Source organism: Anastrepha obliqua, chromosome 3, assembly GCF_027943255.1.
Source record: "Anastrepha obliqua isolate idAnaObli1 chromosome 3, idAnaObli1_1.0, whole genome shotgun sequence".
Taxonomy (NCBI): domain Eukaryota; kingdom Metazoa; phylum Arthropoda; class Insecta; order Diptera; family Tephritidae; genus Anastrepha; species Anastrepha obliqua.
The window spans coordinates 2274823-2295473 of NC_072894.1; the positions used below are offsets into that span (position 1 = coordinate 2274823).

The 20651-nt window shown below is 37.4% G+C and overlaps 1 protein-coding gene across 1 annotated transcript in view; it reads left to right on the forward strand.

Moving 5' to 3' along the window:
- The window catches only part of LOC129242938 (LIM homeobox transcription factor 1-beta), a 32594-nt gene extending 16859 nt beyond the window's left edge, over positions 1 to 15735 (forward strand). The window contains exons 2-4 of the mRNA XM_054879889.1: positions 14188 to 14386; positions 14495 to 15156; positions 15227 to 15735. Of these exons, the coding sequence (XP_054735864.1) occupies positions 14188 to 14386; positions 14495 to 15156; positions 15227 to 15474 (1109 nt within the window). The 3' untranslated portion in view covers positions 15475 to 15735. The remainder of the gene's footprint in view (positions 1 to 14187; positions 14387 to 14494; positions 15157 to 15226) is intronic.
- The last annotated feature ends 4916 nt before the right edge of the window (positions 15736 to 20651 follow it).

Sequence of the window (20651 nt, forward strand, 5' to 3'; positions counted from 1 at the left end):
TAATCCCGCGGTAATTGGCACAAATTGCAGGATCGCCCTTCTTATGGATTGGGCAGAGCACACTTAAATTCCAATCGGCAGGCATGCTTTCATCCGACCATATTCTGCATAGGAGCTGATGCATGCACCTTACCAGCTCCTCGCCGCCATGTTTGAATAGCTCAGCCGGCAGTCCGTCGGCGCCCGCGGCTTTGTTGTTCTTTAGCCGTGATATTGCTATTCTCACCTCGTCATGGTCGGGTAACGGAACGACAATTCCGTCGTCAACGATTGGGGTATCGGGATCTTCACATTCTCTATGACATGCGCAGCTGTCACCGTTTAACAGGTTCGAGAAGTGTTCCCTCCATAATTTAAGATTGCTCTGTACGTCAGTCACCAGATCGCCGTCTTTGTTCTTACAGGACAACGCCCCGGTCTTAAAACCTTCTGTAAGCCGCCGAACTTTCTGGTAAAATTTTCGGGCGTTGTTCTTATTGGCCAGCATCTCAAGCTCCTCGCACTCACGTATTTCGGCCTCTCGTTTCTTCTGTCGGATAATACGTCTCTCTTCCTTTTTTAGCTCTCTGTAGCGATCCCACATGGCTCGCGTTGCGCCCGATCGCAGCGTGGCTCTATAGGCGGCATCTTTTCTTTCGGCGGCAGCATGACATTCCTCGTCGTACCAATTGTTTTTTCGGGCTCGCCGGAATCCGATTTCTTCTTCGGCGGCGGTACGTAGAGAACGAGAAATGTTGCTCCATTGCTCGCGCATGCCGGTGTGTTGGGCAGTGCTCTCCGAGAGCAGGAGTGAGAGTCGAGTGGCGAATCTTCTGGCTGTCTGTTGTGATTGCAGCTTTTCGATGTCGAACATTCTTTGCGTAGGTAGATGTACGTTTTTTGCTGCGCAGAGGCGTGTGCGCAGTTTGGCTGCAACAAGGTAATGATCCGAGTCGATGTTGGGTCCTCGGATCGTACGTACATCTAATACACTAGAAGCGTGTCTTCCATCTATCACAACATGATCGATCTGGTTTCGCGTTTTTCGATCTGGAGACAGCCAGGTAGCTTGGTGAATCTTCTTATGCTGGAATCTGGTGCTACAGACTACCATGTTTCGGGCCCCGGCGAAGTCGATCAGCCTCTGTCCGTTACCGGATGTTTCGTTGTGCAGGCTGAATTTTCCGACTGTGGGACCAAAAATTCCCTCCTTGCCCACCCTGGCGTTGAAGTCGCCAAGCACGATTTTTATGTCGTGGCGGGGGCAGCGCTCATAGGAACGTTCCAAGCGCTCATAGAAAGAATCCTTGGTCGCATCGTCCTTCTCTTCCGTCGGGGCGTGGGCGCAAATTAGCGAGATGTTAAAAAATCGCGATTTGATGCGGATTGTTGCGAGACGCTCGTCCACCGGAGTGAACGACAGTACTTGGCGACGAAGTCTCTCTCCCACAACAAATCCGACACCGAATTTGCGCTCCTTTACATGGCAGCTGTAGTAGACGTCGCAAGGTCCTATGTTTTTCTTACCTTGCCCCGTCCATCGCATCTCTTGGATGGCAGTGATGTCAGCCTTTACTCTCACGAGGACATCAACCAGCCGGGCAGAGGCACCTTCCCCATTAAGGGACCGGACATTCCAGGTGCATGCCCTCAAATCGTATTCCTTATTTCGTTTCCAGGGGTCGTCATCAGTGTTGGGAGTTCTCATCCGAGGCTTTGTTGCTGTTTTCATTGGGGGGGCTTTTTAAGTGGCGGGTCCCAAACCCAGCGCACAACCAGCTATGCTGGGATGCTTCGCCTTCTCACTTTAGCTCACTCCCGAACGGCTGTTCGGAAGCTAACCAGAGGATACGTGGGCTAATCCCGGACGTTGTGAGCTGCTTGAACCATATGTAGAAGAATCGTCCTGGCCACTCCCAAGTGAATGGCGATCAGTAACTTTCCCCACTTGCGTGGACTTCTACACATGGAACCATACAGATATTATTGCATCGCTTGCACATACGGCTTTATAGATGATCATTTATGTGTTTTTGGTGACTTTAACCTTCCCAATGTTATGTGGTCAAATAGCTTCTCGAATCATGGTCTTATACCTAACAATGTTACCTCTGAACTGAAAGTTTACTTTATTGATAATATTTGCAGCATTCATTTAGTACAACTAAATTGTTTTGTGAACAAGCTAAACAGAATTCGAGATCTCATTTTTGTCAACGAAAATATCAATAGTACCGTATCCCAATGCTATTCGGCATTCTCGCCTGTAGATAAACATCTTGTCGCGCTAGTTCTTAAGGTCGAGTTTTATGAATTAGCTTCCAATAAACCAGTTGATAAAATCGCATTTAACTATTCTGTGTGATTTTTCTGTTTGAATGACTTAGGTACTGTTAAATACTAACTGGGATGGTTTCTTCTCGGATTCTTTTTCAGCGTTTAAATCTCATGTTTTCGAAATTTGTTTATAAAATGTTCCTTTAATTCGAGAAAAACCTTTCAAACTTCCGTGGTACAAAAAGAACTTAGAAAGTTAAAAAACTTATAAAATAAGCTATTTGAAAAGTGAAAAAAAAATCAAAGGATCAGTTGTCCTAAAACCTCATGAAATTCAATTGCTTAAAAAATTTCTTCGCAATAATTATATTCTAAGTAATGAAGACAGTATTAAATCTAGCCCTAAGACTAAGAAATCATGTAGTAGTGTTCCATCTGCTATTTATTATGGTGGTAATCTGCTAACACGCCATTAGCGACTGTGAATCCTTTCGCAGAATTTCTCCAATCTAATTTCGTTCAGAATGATAGAGATTCAGATTCTTATCACTTTTTAGATCGGTCTAGAAATCAATCTTCAACTCTGAATTTTCTTTCAGAAGATGATGTCGAACTTGGAATATTAAGCTTAAAACCCTCCTCACAGACTGATATCGATGGGCTTTCTGTAATATTACGCAAGAAATGTCTGGCAGTTATTTCACCTTTAAAAATAATCTTAAATAAATGATGGTCCTCAGGAATTTTCGTCGCTGACTGGAATTATCACCCAATTTCCAAACTGTCAACAATTTCTAAACTTTTTGAAACCATTGTCAGAGAAAAGAAGTCCTTTGCCACTAAAAGCTTAATTCGTGCAATCAGCATGGATTCGTCACTGGACGGTCCACAGTGTCTAATCTCGGCGTGTTTAAGAATATTGTATTAGAGCCTTCTCAGCAGGGCAACAAGTCGACTGCATTTACACGGATTTTTCCAAGCTTTCGACAGAGTCTCTCACAATATTTTACTACATAAATTATCTTCACTTGTGTTTCACTCTGTTTTCTTGCAATGGTTGAAATCCTATTTATGCGGAAGGCGTTGTGTAGTCACAATTGATGGTATTTCCTCTGAAACTTTCGTTGCCTGCTCTGGTGAGTCTCAGCCAAGTGTTTTAGGTCCGCTACTCTTTATGTTATTCATAAACGACATTAGCAAATGCTTCTCATTTGGTAATTTTCTGTTCTGTGCTGACGATTTGAAAATATTATCAATTATAAATAGCACAACTGTCTTTGCAGGCTTCAAGCAGATTGGTTATGTGGTGTCAAAAATCTCAACTTTCTTTAAATATCAAAAAATGCTGTCATGTCAATTTTTCCAAAACCCCTATTGCCCTTCATACTTCTTATAGCATATCCAATATCGTACTTCAATCTGTCATTGAATCTAGGGATTTGGGTGTAATTTTTGACAGTCGTTTCTCATTTAATAGCCATATTAATTTCATCTTATCAAAATCATTTTCTGTCTAAGGCTTTAAGCGATGGAATAGCTGAAATTTGACGGACCCTTATACCTTGAAATTATTGTTTACTGTATTCGTTCGTTCCAGATTGGAATATGCCGCCTTTATTTGGAGGCTATACCATACATTTTTGATTGACAGGATCGAACATGTACAAAAGGCGTATTTGATATTTATACTAAGATCAGTAAAATTTTCTGATCCTATCCCATCTTACACATCACGTTTGCTTTTGATCAACCTGAAGTCCTTGGAAAATAGAAGATCAATTCTGTCTCTCTCGTTTGTTTTCAATGTTATTAAAGGCGACATTGTCTGCCCCTTTCTGCCTCAATTTTCTTACTCCTCCCAGAATTCTTCGTAACGTTCTTCCTTTCTATTTAAATAAAGTCAATACCAATTATGCTCGCAAGTAGTCATCCCGAAATTATGTTTTCTTGACTTCTTCAAATAAATAAATAAATAATAGTTTAGCCTGGTGAACACCAGAGTTCGGCCCAAATGCATTGGAAGAGATTATCACCAATATCAACAAAACTTTCCGTACTTCACAGGTACGATTTAATCCACTGCAAAACAAGCATAACTGAAAAGTTTAATCAAAAGAATATGAGAGAGATCACGTAAAAGGCTTTTGAGAAATCCGTATAGATGAAATCATTAAACATTAAAAAAAATTCAGAGGTTGATTATAATACATAGATGAATACAAATTAATTGCTCACGATTAAAAAACAGTTTATTCCTGATACTTCATTTGAAACTGCAGATAGCCGCTTTGATATGGACCTATAATTTATAGCTTCACTTTTATTACCATTTCGGGTCGCTGGGGTGGTTAGAGTTTAAAGATTTGTTAAAAAATTACTAACAATGGCTTGATTAACGTCCATCATTAACAGAATAACAGAAAATGCATCGATGTCTGTCCATGGGGCATCTTCAGATTCCTATTACCCTCAGTAAGAACCAAGGAGCCGATGTCAAGTGAGGAATTCGCTGCACAAGCCCGGATGTGGATTTATTAGAAAGACCTTTTTCGATTTTATGAAGCGCCGAAAAATTGTCAGGTTTGGTTTAATATAATTATATATTAAAAATTTCGAACATACCGCGAATAACTCATAACACCTTGGATCTTTCGATAGATTGAACCTTTCGAAATACTTATTTCTAAGGTTCTTTAGTTCTCTCGAATGCTCGGGGCGCTTAAATGGTTGATTAGTATTATATTAACAGGAACGTATTTTAAGCATAGGTTAAACACAATATTGCTCTCGAGCAATCAGCAACGAAAACGGAAAATACATTGTTTAGAGTCTCAATGACTTTTAAGTGTACTTTTGTTTGCCAAAACTACGTTGGTCTTTTTGGTTAACAAAAATATCAATTTTGTGACTAAAAACAAAAATGTCTTTAATATTATATATATAAGGAATTTAAGCGTCTTAATAAGAATTATTGAAAGTTCGCATTTTGGGGCAGTAGACACGTCGAATGTGGAATACTATAACGAAGGCGTTACAAATGGCGAACGAAGTGCGTGCTCCCGAATTCGCACAAAACTGAGTTCTTGAACTAACAACAATTGTAATTAATATAATTCAATGTTCCATAAACGAATGAAGTTATATATTGAAAATAATTGTAATTTACAGTGAAAAACTTAAAAGCTAGTTTTCCTTCTTTTGCATTAAACGCAAACGCTCCGTACCAGATTTGGACAGACACTTTTAGAAGCTGCCGAAATTAAATGAAAAAACTACTTCAGATTACCTCAAAATGGTCTAAGGCGACCTTTTTATTTAGAATTTTATTAGTTTTGATTAACCGAAACTTATTATAAGTATGAAATTTTTCTAGAGTTGCCATTGTTGTCTGAATGTCCTATAAATGACTTAAGGCACTAAGAAACTATTTGAAACAATAACTTTAATGAAATAATTCATGCGCATTTATTGATTATTTTAAAGAAGTAATGCGTTTTTATCATTTCGAGTTTTAAAGATTCTTAAAGTGTTCTAGAAGAACTGGAAGGATATATCATTGTAAACACATAATATTATATTTTTATGTTTTTTTTCGTCACTGGTGTAGTGGTGGTGTACGGGTATATTAAAAGCAGCTTCACATTTCCGTATATTATTGGTTTTCCTCTTTTTAGGTGAAAGATCCAAAACGTGGAATAATCTCATCCATTGTATTTGCAGCCAAGAGACAGAATGACCCACGGTATTTTTTACTCTTCTTGTTGTTGACGCTTTTAGTGATTTCATTGAAATAAAATCCGACTGCGACACTCATTTTATCAAAAATTTATTTCTTCTTCTACACTTTTCTAACAATTAGTAATAATTTTGTTTCTGCTATTTGATTATCATTTATTGGCTTATTATGCAGTTTGGAAAGGCGTTAAAGAGGACCACGCGCTTTTAAGTTATGCTGATATAATTTCTTAAAATTTTTGACCAGAGCACTTTCGTAATTAATACTGTATGGATTTCATATAACGTTGAAATCACAACCACCACGCAACGGCAAATTTTTGACGATATCGTAAAAATGGCATTGAATAAATTTAAATTAAAATAATTTTGTTTGAAATAACTGATTAATTCGTTTTTTTTTTTTTTTTAATTTTGAATAAGACTGCTTTCAAATAATTTCTTTCCTGCTACTTCATTATTAATTTCTATGGTTCCATGAAGGAACAAAGGGTCATAGCGGTTTCTGAAGTCAGGTTGTTTTAAGATTGCCTGCCGCATCCGATTCTGCATTTCCCTTGCGCAAGGTGTTAAGGTTATACCGCCTATGATCGGATGCCAGAACCTCGTTCGTTTTACACGGGCGGTACCACGTGAAGGTGAGGTTGACATTTCGCAGGGATAGGCTATGTATTCGCGTCACCAACCACACTTTCCCATTTTATGTTGGTAGTTAATGGGCTACTTTACGATATACAAAACTGTTTCATTCTTATTTTAATGGTAGATATGTCTTTGGAAATATTGGAGCCCCCGGTATGAGTTCGATTATGTGCTTCCTACGCCTTTACGCAGCCTTATTCTACTTTATCCTTCTACTTTCAACTCCTTTCTTAAATTATAACAATAATTATGTACGTAAACGAGCGTAATGCAGAATTTTTAATTTAAAACATTTTTTCAAAGATAAGCAAAATAATTACTTCTAATCCAACGTAGATTCTTAAAAAATCTGAATTTAAGTAATTTGTCCTTGCCTGCTGAGTGGGTCGTTATTAAAACAAAAATTTAAGGCCGCAGTGGAGCTGGAACCCAGAATCTGCTGCCTGCATGTCACACTAAACTACGGGCGCCGTATTTAGAGTTTCATTGCTGATGCTTTCCATTTCAATTCAACCGGGCTATTCGGGTCATGTTCTTCGATTTCGATGTAACTGAAATATGTTGCTCTCTGGTCAAAATAATGAGACACGTAGTTTTTTGTTCGCCCGAAAGACATTTTTTTCAAGAGTTATCGGCAATTTTGTTTTTCGGCTCAAACTCGATTTTTTTAAATTATATAAGAAAAAATATTTTTTAAATGCCCATAACTTAGTCAAAAATGAACCGATTTTAATAATTCTGGGTTCAAAATGATTGTAATTACTTATATGAGCGACTTCATGTAGAAACAATTGCAAAAAAGTAGTTGAAAATTTTTTATTTAGCAAAAAAGAAAAAAAATTGAAATTTTTTCGAAATTCAATATTTCAAAAAGTGTATCTTTTTTTTTATAACTTTTTCCAAATCAAAAGGACATCTCAAACTTTAATTGAGCTGAATACCTAGTAGCTAAAATGAGTTGTTTTTGAGTAATGAATTTTTGAGTAAAAACCCTGTTTCGCACTTTTTGTTTTTTGCAAAATAAAACCTTTTCAACTTCTTTTTTGCAATTGTTTCTGCATGAAGTTGCTCGTGTAAGTAATTACAATTATTTTGAACCCAGAATCATTCAAATCGGCTTATTTTTGACTAAGTTATGAGTAATTAAAAAAATTAGCAACAACAGTTACATCGAAATCGAAGAACATGACCCGAATAGCCCGGTTGAATTGAAATGGAAAGTATCTGCTGCAATTTTAGTAAATATTGTTTTAATTCGCACTTCCAAAGTATCCGGTATCAAAATAGCCTTTCCCAAGCTGCCCTCTTCCCAACTCCATTATTATTCGTTAGCCATTAAAAGATAAAAACATTAGCAACAAATCGTAGGCGAAAGATCTGCTCTATTTTGCAGGGGAAGAATACCTTTTTTAGCATTTATAAAATCCAAATTCTTTAGTTATCGCTTAGAGCCATTTTAAGTCTTAGCATGAATAAGGGTATGTGCGTGTATGTGGGTGGCTATAGGAAACTATACTCTTTGCATACTACAAACATAAACCATAGACAAAAAACAAAAAATAAAAAGTATTTTTATGAACAGCAGTCAACTTTTACGCGTAAATACATATGTACACACATTTGAATTGACTGTTTCGAAATGATACTCATTGCCTATCGTTCGTCCCCAGTCAGTCAAATTATGCATAGATAAGCAATTTATCATAATTCGAGTACCTCACTGTCATGCTGTCAACCGACAGTATTTGTTTTTGCTATTTATTCATAATATCACAGATAACCTGTTATCAAAGAGCTAATGTGTCTAATAGGCGCTTTGGCAGATATTGGATATAATTTCCATCATTTGCCATGCAGCCAAGGACAGCAAACGTTTCGATGGTTATATAGAGTTATAAACACATATAAAAATTTATACAAACATATGTACACATGTTTTTACATTTCCACATTTTGAATATAACATTCTAAGTTTTGAATAGCATTCCGAAAATGCATCCAGCCGATATATCTATTTTTTACATTCTGATTGAAATTCCCAAATCGCAAAAACACAAAAATGCTTGCAAATGTTGTTTTTTCTCTAGTGACTTCTCCTTGTATCGATTCGCTTTGAAATATTTGAAGTTATAATCCGTTAATTATGCTTAGATCCAGACCTTTTTGAATAAGCAATAAGTTTTGTAATAGATCCTATATTTTCGTATTACTTTGATGCAAAAAAATATGTACAGAGTTCCACTTCTATTTACTTCTTCCTGAAAGCAATTTCACTTGTTCATAGACTTATCAGCAGCGCTCTTTTTAAGGTTTTTTTGATCGAACGTAGTGACCACAGTTGTCTGTGCCAAACCTGATCAAATAATAACAAATCTGTAAAAAACCAAGAAATGACGACTTATTTGATGATTGAAGATTTATAGTCTGCTGTACTTGTAATTGTCATCATGCAAAAGAAAAACAACTGGATAACAACAAGAATCATATCATCCTAGGATACTTTTGCGATTTAACTTAATTATGTTATGTTTGAGTAGTGACAAGATTGAATGAGTAAAATATAATAAACAAAGCCGCTGTGGTGTGCGCCATAAAAATAATGCCATGGAACGCGGAGAGTTCTTATTGCCTTAAACCAAAAACCACTTCTATTACAAGACTTATTTTACATAAGCAATAATATATGTTATATATGTATGTATAAGTATATAATAAAGGGTGTTTTTTTTTAGAGGTTAGGTTTTCAAGATGAAATAAAACGTATATAATTTAATGTTATGGCCAAGAATTTAGCTTTATTATAAAGATAAGGGTTTGCCATTATGTTTTAAAAATGATTTCGGGCAAGTGGCCGCCGCGGCTGGCTCGAATAAATTCCAGCCGAGAGGCCCAATTTTCGACCACTTTTTGCAGCAATTGGGGCCGTATGTCAGCAATAACGCGCCGAATGTTCTCTTCCAAGACGTCAATCGTTTCGGGCTTATCTGCGTAGACAAGCGACTTCACATAGCCCCACAAGAAATAGTCCAGCGGTGTTATATCGCACGATTTTGGAGGCCACGCCACAGGTCCACAGCGCGAGATAATGCGCTCACCAAAAGTTTCCTTCAATAAATCGATTGTTGCGTTGGCTGTATGGCATGTAGCGCCGTCTTGTTGGAACCAAAGGTCGTCCACATCAACATCGTCCAAATCAGGTACGAAAAAGTCATTAATCATGGCTCTATAGCGCTCTCCATTGACTGAACAATTTGGCCGGCTTCATTTTTAAAGAAATATGGACGAATGATTCCCTCTGCCCATAGAGCACACCAAACAGTGACTTTTTGAGGATGTAACGGCGTCCCAGCAATGGCTTGTGGATTATGTTCACTCCAAATGCGACAATTTTGCTTATTGACATACCCATTCAACCAAAAGTGAGCTTCATCGCTGAACAACATTTTCTTGTGATGCGTCAGGCGAACCGAACCATTATTTTCGTAATAAATTTGCACGATTTGCAAACGTTGTTCAGGTGTAAGTCTATTCATTAAGAAATGGCAAACCAAACTGAGCATAAATCAAGTGACAGCTGTCAAAAAGACCATCTACGAAAAAAGTAGTGAAAACCTAAACTCTAAAAAAACACCCTTTATATATAATAATGTATGGTATATATATATGTATAAATATGTGTATAAGTATATGTATTTCGCGCTGACCCTCTTACCTTGGCTGAGCTCCTCTTCCTGTTTGTGGGTTGCATCCTCCGAAAAGCTAGATAAAAGATAGTTTTTATGAAGAGCTTTTCCATGGCAGAAATACACTCTGAGCCTTGCCCCTGTCTGCTGTTGTCGCTATTAGAAAAAACCTTTTTTGTCAATTGGAGTATGTGCCCGGGGCATCGGACCTGTGCACTTCCGAATGGTAATCACGCACCAACCCATTCGGTTACGATATAAGTTTTTCTCAATAAAATATTAAACAAAAACAACAAAAGATTTTTTATTTCATATCATCTCTATATATGCAATACAAAAAAATGGAATACATTAATTTATATTCTCGCGCGCACTTGTGCACGAGGGTATTATAATTTTGTTCGCATAACCGTTGTATTAACGTCACACATCCACATATACCAAAATGGCCAGAATGATGAGAGGAGTCGATTTAGCCATGCCTGCTGATCGTCCCTGCTCACGATAACTCTTAATATGTATTTTTTATTGAAACTTGATAGACAATGTCTCCTTGTTCAAGGCAGTTTGGTGTTGGAAATGTGTGAAATCGCTCAATGCCACGTCCACCTCCCGTATAACGATTCATTTCTAAAGCGGACAAATGTGATATTTCTCTTATAAATGAAGCAAAATCATTCAAATTTAGTAAGAGTGATAAAATCATCTATGAATTTGATTGATTAAAACACCAGAATGTTATGCAAAGTTCGGTTCGAATGTAGCCTCACCTACTTGTTCTACTTGTCAATGAATGCTATTGTTGAGGAGGGTACGTGAACTGCTATAATTTTTACGCAGTTCCGAGGAGTTTGAACATATCATCCAGGCGCGCTGGGTGAAAGTAGGAGTGAGCTAAAACAAGCAGCTCCGAAAATATTCTCTCGTTCTTAGTTTTTTATTTAAACATTTATTTGTTTTAGGTGTATTTCTTATTGTTGTACGATATTACGGATTCCGGTTAACCAAAAACTCAAAATGCTTACTATTAATGTAATTTTTTATAATTTATGTGTTTATACACCACGAATTTATTTGCTATTGCTGTATTTATAGGATACCAATGAGTAGTTGATAATCCACTAATAAGAGTGCCATACGTGTTTTTTAGCGGTGTGTGCATTTGGATTTTTAGAGCTCGCTTAGGGATCTGGTTTTATGGCTCATGTAAATTCCAGGTGTATGTTTATCTCAGTTTTGATGTATATATGTATATCTTTGTATGCATTAGTTTATACATAAAATATTTGTGATAACTTTATGATATTTGTGTTATCTTTGCTGAATGTATGGCTGCAGGGAAAACCTGTACTTAACCTACTTATTTCTATAGGTAAAAACTAGTGCAGTAGTTCAACTATTCCGCCAATATAGCACAAAATAAAGTCATATGTATTTCGCTTTACAGGCATAAATCTAAAAATAAAAACCATGGTTTCGAAATAAAAGCTTGTCAAAAATATTAGATCGGAATCATCATCATAATTATGTTTAAGAACTCGGCGTGTATTATGCCTATTTATTATGCCATATCTGCCTAGAACTATACGCTCAAACTCCTCCTCCTATTTGTGGCATGCGCCTTGATGTTATTCCACAAATGGAGGGAGTCGCCTCCGAATGGCAGATAGTTTTTATGAAGTGCTTTTTCATACAGCTCACAGAAATAAACTCGGAGGCTTGCCATTCTCTGCAGAGGGGCGATCGCTATTATGTGGAAAAAACCTTTTCTATTATTTGATTTTCATGCACCGATATTCGAACCAACGCATTTCCGAAGGGTAATCACGCACTAGCCCATTCGACTACAATACCCATCATAATTTCATTTATTTATTTATAAATTAGATATAATTATATAACAAAATAAGGCACTATATGTAGCTACCAATGCTAGCGGATATGACGTCAACCCAAGTTCTAATTTCCAGGCATTGCGCAAATATTACTCAAAAACTCACGTAAAAAATTCACAACGAAACATATTTTGGATACGGAAGTCGTAAATTAGCCAGAACGAGCACATACCTCAATCTTTTGAATAAATGTTTCATAATCAAAGACAATAACAAAATGCATTGTGGGTTTTGCTTTTAAATTTTAAACATTAACAATAAATATAGTGCTTAAAACACCAAGTTGGCAACTAGGGTTCTATGTGTACGAGCTGATTTCTGTTTACTACAGTTGTGTCTCTATGCTGTGTAATGAAAAAATTTCTTATGTAATCATTGTTTTAAGAGCTGATTTATCAACAAGCTAATTTTGTAAGGCTTTGCTTTATGACATAACTTTGTGGGGCTATGGGAATCCCCCAGGTGTTAGTAGTTTAAAAGAGATATATAAGCTATCTTACCTATACACGATTAGAGGATGCAGAAGGGGACGCCTTTCGAAGACCGCTACTTTAGTTTAGGTGATTTGACAATTGAGTGTCGTGAGCACAAAATAAAAACCCACACAAATGTATGCACGCGCAAATGTATGTGTGCGCGATTTATTCTATTTTATTTGCTTTCTACTCACTTTTGCATATTCTTCCCCTTCTTTTTGTTTGTTTACTTTCTGTGCTGGCGTCACGGCACATGGGAAGACGCAATCTTTTATTGTACCACTCTTGTTATCTATGCTTCTGAACAATGTTCAATGGAAGTCTATTCCACTGACCTCAAGCAAGAGTGCCACGACTTGCAACTGCTTTCCTTGTTGTTGTTTTTGTAGCCCTGTCAGTGCGGTGTCATCACCGATCATCATCGCCTAACTCTTCTAACGGCAGGCCCAGAAAGCGTGCTGTTTCGACGGGTTAGGTCCAGAGGAAGAGGGGTCTTAGGTGGGTGGGTTTGAGAGGTGGCTAGTATCGTGAGGTGTGCCTCAGAATGTCGGGTATGCCCATTGTAATATCCGGAACGTAATTGAGCTAAAGGGCGGCTGAAGCTCTTTGTCTGCAATAGGTGGTGGTTGGACTGCGTTAACGGCATTCGGGTACTGGGAGTTTAGGATGGTGAAAATCTCCCGATGAATGTCGTTTAGCGTCTGTCCATATACTGTCCGGTCCAGTAGTTGCAAAAATGACTGCCTTATGAGGGGGCTTAGGCTCATCAAATGCCTGGTTGGTTGATTCTTACGGTAACACCCAATCAGGAATTGCTGGCTGACCATGCTCCTTGACCGGGATCATGAAATACATCAGGAGGCATCCTGTGACTGTCCTGATTGCAGTATTTTGACAGGTTTGGACCTTTACCCACTGCGTATCACTGGTGCCAGGCCACCAAACGGGCGCAGCGTAACTCAGAACCGGACGGTCAATTGCTTTAAATGTCTTCAGCAACATTTCTTTGTCTTTGCCTAATCGACTTTCACCCTTAGCTGTAGTTTGGGTGGTAAAAAGGATCACCGTGAAAAAGTGAGAAAGGCTGGCGAGATAAGCGTTCACATTGGAACACAAGTCATAATGCCATTATTGAACAATCGTCAGCAAAGGAGACCATTCTCATAGCAGCCGATTGTACTTTCCGGAATGACCCGGGTTTTTCCCGACCAAGGGCGGTCACCCCAGTAAACTAGTGCACTTCTCTTCTTTTCTCAGTCTGGTTTCAGAGCGAATATATTTCTAAGTGGCCAACTTTGTTCATTTACCTTCCATACCTCGTAAATATAAACTTTGCTCAGGAAGTTAGAATGGGGAGATTCTGATCTTAGTTTAAACTTTAACTGGATTTTAGCAAAAGCGAAGCATAAAGCTAAAAAAATCAATCTTTTAAACTTAATAATCCACAACATACTGATAAAATCGAAGTTTCATCTTTCGCTACTTTTCCTATATTTACAGATGTTGGTCAGGTGAAGTGTGAGAAAAATTACGAAATTTGTGAAGGTTGCGGACGAAAGATCCACGACCGATATCTCATGAATGTCGGCGAATCGAATTGGCACGAACACTGTCTGTCGTGTTGTTATTGTGGCATTCAGTTATTCAATACCTGCTACGTACGCAATTCAAAGCTTTACTGCAAACTCGATTACGATCGGTAAGTAAAATGCATTTTTCTTCAATTGTTTTGGTTTTGTACTATAAATAATCTTAAATAAACCACAGTTTAACTTATAAACTTTGTTTTTTCATTGGTGTACATTAGATTATTCAGCATCAAATGCACAGGTTGCTGTCACCCAATTCTGCCTCACGAAATGGTCATGCGACCGATCCCATCATTTATTTTCCACCTGCCTTGTTTCATCTGTTACATCTGCCGACTGCCTCTGCAGAAAGGTGAACAGTTTCTGCTCCGTGACGGTCAACTATTCTGTTGTCGACATGATCTCGAAAAGGAAATATACTTGGCGACAGCTCAGCATTGCGGTTATGTGGGCTTGGACGACGATGATTTAATGCGACCCCGTGACGGACGTCGCGGTCCGAAACGTCCCCGCACAATATTGACGTCACAGCAGCGAAAGCAATTCAAGGCTTCGTTTGACCAATCGCCAAAGCCTTGCCGGAAGGTGAGAGAAGCTTTGGCGAAGGACACGGGCCTATCCGTACGTGTGGTGCAAGTATGGTTTCAAAATCAGCGCGCCAAGATGAAGAAGATCCAGCGAAAAGCGAAAAATGGTGGCACAAGCGGTGGCGGCAGTACAGTGAACTCTCGCAGCGGCGATGAAAAGGATGCAAATAAGGATGAAAAAGATATAAAACAGGAATGCGGCATATCGGGAGTGGAAAGCGCTTACTTGAGTCTAGGCGACAGTGGTTTCGGAAGCCAGCCACTGAATCCAAATATACCTTTCTCCCCTGATGGTACATATATATACAAAAAATTTAGTTTGTTTGAAAATATAATATTAATTTTTCTCTTTTATCTCCCTAGATTACCCTCCCAATTCAAATGACAGTTTCTGCAGTTCAGATCTGTCTTTAGATGGTAGCAATTTTGATCAATTAGACGATGATGCTGATTCCTTGTCGTTGAATAACTTGGAGCTGCAGTCCACAGGCTCTTCGGGTAATCAACATTCCAACCCACACGACATCATCGCCAATCTCAGCACGAGCCTGGTCAATCCGATTGACAAACTGTACTTGATGCAGAATTCTTACTTTAACGTAGAGCAGTAATTGTAATGGATTGGCCGATCTAGAGCGCAGGATACGAATTTATTAGCATTAAGATACAATTGGGAATGTTGATGGGAGGAGAAAATCTTTGTTTGACAAACTGACTTCGGGCTGCGTCCCAAGAAAGCAAGTGTGGACAGAGCCAGTTCCTCCCAAGAATCAAGAGGCAATTAATTATTTATATGCACAATACTTACACACATACATATATATATTTAAGTTAAGATCCAGCAAACCAAAATAATTAGGCAGATTCTGGCATGTTGAATACACCTGTAGTAACAACATTTGTGATTTAAAATTTAAATTTTATCTAAAACAGATCTTATTATTGTTAGTTTTAAATAAATAAAAAAACAAACTTGAAAGTTATTTAATATTTACATACATATGCGTATACATATACGAGTGCATAAATGCTTCGCAGGCGAATCACAGATGGTAAGAATGTATGATTGTATGAGTTTTTAAGTTTGTTGTTTTTTATTTCCGCTTCTGACTATTTAAGAATAAAAGCTTTGTTTTTCATCGTACTGAGACGCCCTACTATGAAATTTTAAATATTTTCGATAGATTATCTATCACAACAACACAATGAGTGTAGATGAAACAGAAGGTTCCGGCTTCCGAAAACCGCTACTTTAAATTTCAGGTTTTGACAACTCATGACGCCAGTGAAGCAAACAAACAAACAAAAAGAACAGAAGTTGCTAGCTTGTAAATATTCAGTGGAAGCCATCCATCGGTAATATTTAATTTTTAAATTAAACAAACTAATAAAAATGAAATACCGAGCGTTAAATTGTGAGAGCAGCAATAATAACAAAACCACAGATACAGTTTGTTTTGCCAATGTGTGTGTGTGTATAATTTCTTGAGTTTCGCAGTCTCCACTTGTTTTCTCTCTCACTTCCCCTTCTTTTTGTTTCATCACGGCAAGTGGGAAGCCGCCATCTTGTATTCTGTCATTCTTGTCGTAAATGATAAAAAAAAGAAATTGATAGCTGGTATTAAAGAAAACTATGTATTTATTTGCCGTTTTTTCGAATAAATAAAATTGATTTCCGAAGTATTTGTTATAGCAATATAGGGTGGGCCATGTAAAATAAAAGGCTTAGGCTATAAAAAAAGCCGAATCAATATTTTTTCAAACTTTTTTTTTTAATTTGAAGATTGAACATTGTCATTTATGAATGAAAAATAATATTGTTCAAATGACTGCCACGATTGGCTTTACAGTAGGCCATTCGATCAACCCAATTTTTAAGCACATTTTCGATTGTTTGGGCTCCTATTTCATTAATGGCAACTTCGACTTCGTGTTTTAAAGCATCAATCGTCTCTGAATGATTCGCATAGCATTTGTCGTGAACGTCTCCCCACAAAAAATAGTCCAACGGGCTTAAATCATAGCTCCGAGCGGCCAATTGATATCGGAATTCAAAAACGCTAGCCAAAAGTTCGAGTGTAACTTTGGCAGTGTGACAAGTTGCACCGTCCTGTTGAAACCAAATGTCGTCCATGTCATCCTCTTCAATTTTTGGAAACAAAAACTCGTTTACCTTTTTAACCCATTTACTGTAAACGCGGAAGAAGACTCTCCACCTTGGAAATAGGTTTTCAATATTTCCCAATTTTGTTCAAGCGTATAGCTTCCCATTTCGTAAATGTCGAACATTTAAGTAAATTAGGAACACATTTGACATGTCATTTGTGTTACCATTATCAAAAAAATAGGTGGTTCAAAAAGCAAACGCTATATGGCTCACCCTGTATTTCGAAAACATCCAAAAAATTTAATATTTTTTTTTTCATAGCAGAAAACCCGATGTGGAATTGATATTATTCGCTGTTGGAAAGCAGCAGATACAAAAAAATATTAATAAATATAAGAAACACTTTATTTGAAAAAAAAATTGTTTTAAACATAGTCTAATGTTAGTTCGATACAATTCGTTTATTTAATAATATGGTTTTCAGAGGATCTCAACATATATACAAGGTGAACAAGACTAGCGTCATAAAAATATTTTTAATGAGGGAGTGCGTTGGAGGTTACATCCCTAGCTGGCTTCCAGTGAAAGCTTGGTGCCATTCGGTTCAGTGGAAGCGAGGTTATTGCGTCTCGACTGTCAGTATGTTTGTGTCATCGGAACACAAATGAGTTTCGAACAAAGAACTTAGATCAAATTTTGTTTTAAAATGGGTAAATCGTTTACCGAAACATTTGAATTGTTAAAAAAATGTATGTCTATCTCGTGCCAGAGTTCATGAGGAGATTTCATGTTTCAGAGATGATTGTGAGGACATAAATGACAATGAACAAATCAGTAATCAGCGAAAACTCCATCGAAATTGTTCGTAAATTTATCAAAAATGAACCGAAATCATCGTTGGAATTCATGGAATCGGAGCTGAATAGCTCCAAAACCTTCGATTTATCGCATTTTAACTTATCATTTGGGCTTACGAAAGGTCTGTGCCCGTTTCATTCCGCACGAGTGAACTGAGGACCAAAAATTGCTCAGAATTCAACATTCGGAAGACCTCATTAAAGAAGCGAGTAAAGACAAGAACTTCCTTTACAACATTGCAACTGGTGATGAAACCTAGTGTCCCACATGAACCTGAAACTAAGCGTCAAAGTGCCGAATGGAAGGCGCCAGGCGAGCCACCACCCAAAAAATCGCGTTTGAGGAAGTCAAAAATCAAGTCGATGCTCACTTGCTTTTACGATGGCTCCCTGTGACTGCTGCCTATTCGGAAAATTGCATTTGGCCATGAAAGTAAAGCGTTTTGCGTCCGTAGAGGCCATCCAAAAAGGTTTGTACCGACATCCTGGAAGACATTTCGGTCAATGACCTGAAACACTTTTTTGAAAAGCTTTTAGATCGCACAAAACAGTGTATCGAGGCCAGAGGGCACTATTTTGAATAAATAAACTCGAAGTTATCAGAAAAACGCTCCTGTCGTTTCTATTTTAGCTCAGTCTTGCTTATTTTGGGCCACAAAGGGCCATAACAAGTTTCCTCCATTCGTTTCTGTTGGGCGTTAGCCACTTTAGTTCGTTCCAACTTATTTGTCCTTGCTATTTCCGTTCCTAATGTTCTTCTCCAGGTTAATGATGGTCTGCCTCCGTGTCGGCTACCTTGCGTGTGTACAGATCGAGTTTTACCGATATTTATTTCGAGGTCTACTTTCGCTGCTGTTTCTTTTTTACTAGCGTTAGTTTTTTCGACATATCGGTAAAAATGTGTGTCATAAGGCATATGTCGTCGGCATTATCGAGACGTCCATTCAGTCCCCATGCAAGACATTTGTTTCGTGCGTCGCTTTGCTCATAGTACAGTCCAGCACAATGCTGAAAAGGAGTGAGGACAACGTGATGTTTATTGGCAGCTCTTTTTGAAGCCTCACACGGCAACTTGCGTTGGTGTACAGAGCTTTTACTCCATTACACACCAATGCACTCCAGGTTGCAACGTGGTGGATCGTATCGAATGCTTTTTGCAGTTTTTGGTCGCCTTTTTTGGGTAAGTTGATTATAGCATAGTGGAATGAGAAGGCGCACACTGAGGATTTTGCGGAAAAAAGTCAAATTTGCAACATACCACCTACGCAATGTTTAATGGTATTTCTAAATTCCAGAATAGAACCAAGAATAAAATCAAAAAGAATTACTAAACTCCGACTTACAATTTTTTTTTATAGATATGTCAAAAGTATAATTTTTTTATAGTATTGAACTGACCAAGAAAAAACTTCAAAGCCCAAGGCGGTTATTTTTCTTTTTGCTTGAGCCGACTTCCAATTTTTTATTTTTCATTTAGGGTACGATATTTTTATATATTTTAGCTGGAAGAACAAAGGCTGTAAAGCATTTGATTATCTATTTATAATTAATTTTACGAAAAAAAAAATCATATTCCTTCATATTCTTGGATCTGCAAGTTGAGCTACATTTACCTACGGTCAGAAACTAGTATCAACGTGTTGCTTAATAACGTCTCTTTCAGTTTTAATCAATTGCAGGTGCCACCAGGCGCCACTGATTATTTTTTGGCAATGATAATAACTAAACGCTTTCTAGTGTGTGCATAATGATAACGAAACACTTTTAATTTTGAGGGTAATTCAGAATTATGTACTTACATGTATCCTGTGCGTAAATATTTGCTGGCTTATATTAATAAAAAAAAAAAAATTTAAATTTATGAATTAAAAAAAAAAAATTTTTTTTTTAATTTTTTTAAAAAATAATTAGTTTTTAGACATGTTCTTTTCATACACAAATATATACAACTTCGTTAGTAGTAAAAATGTAAATATTTTTTTGGATGTATACTTTTTTCCGCATCTCTGTACAAAAATCCCCAGTGTGAGGCGCAGTACAATTCAGATTTGAAAGGTTTTAGAACACCGACTTTATAGACCCCAGACTGAGTTTTGCCAACATAAAAATTGAAAACACCAAACATATTTCACCTCAACAAACAACATAGTTCTCAGCTCAACATTAAACCAATTAGATTTTTACTAATTTCTTATATTTGAAATAATAAGTGTATAAATAAAATTTTTTAAATATATTAAAAAAGTTGAAGGAAAATAAAAAAAAATTATATAAAATTGGCGCCCGGAATTGATGTCGATTTATGTAGCGAGGATAAATACACAGTGCGTTTATTTCTGCGACTGCGTTGTGAACCAAGGTTTTGTGATGTCTATGTACATATGCATGCGTCTCTGCCAGGACCTTTCCTATCAAATCAACGTTCTCTACCGGAAGTAAAAATTAAAGGAAAACACTCTCAATATACGTTCTTCAAAATACGTTCTTAGCTTTCATTCCTTAGATAAAATGAGTTTTCACATGCCAGTGGCGCTGTAATCGGCTTTCAGCATTTGCGTCTTGACTAAAATCGTAGCAGCCATAGAACGTAAATTTATCGACGCTCATTTTAATTGCCGAACACGTAAAATAAATAAAAATAATTCTATGAGAAGAGATAGAAGTGCGTAGTTTGCGATGCTAAAGAAAAGGGTACACATAAATTAAATCAAATAACGTGGACTTCCTTTTTTTCACACCCACCTTGTATGCCTTAACGCTCTTTTGATGTTGCTACGGAACGTGCGATATGGCAGCACAACCAGATCAGCTGTTTCATTCTGTC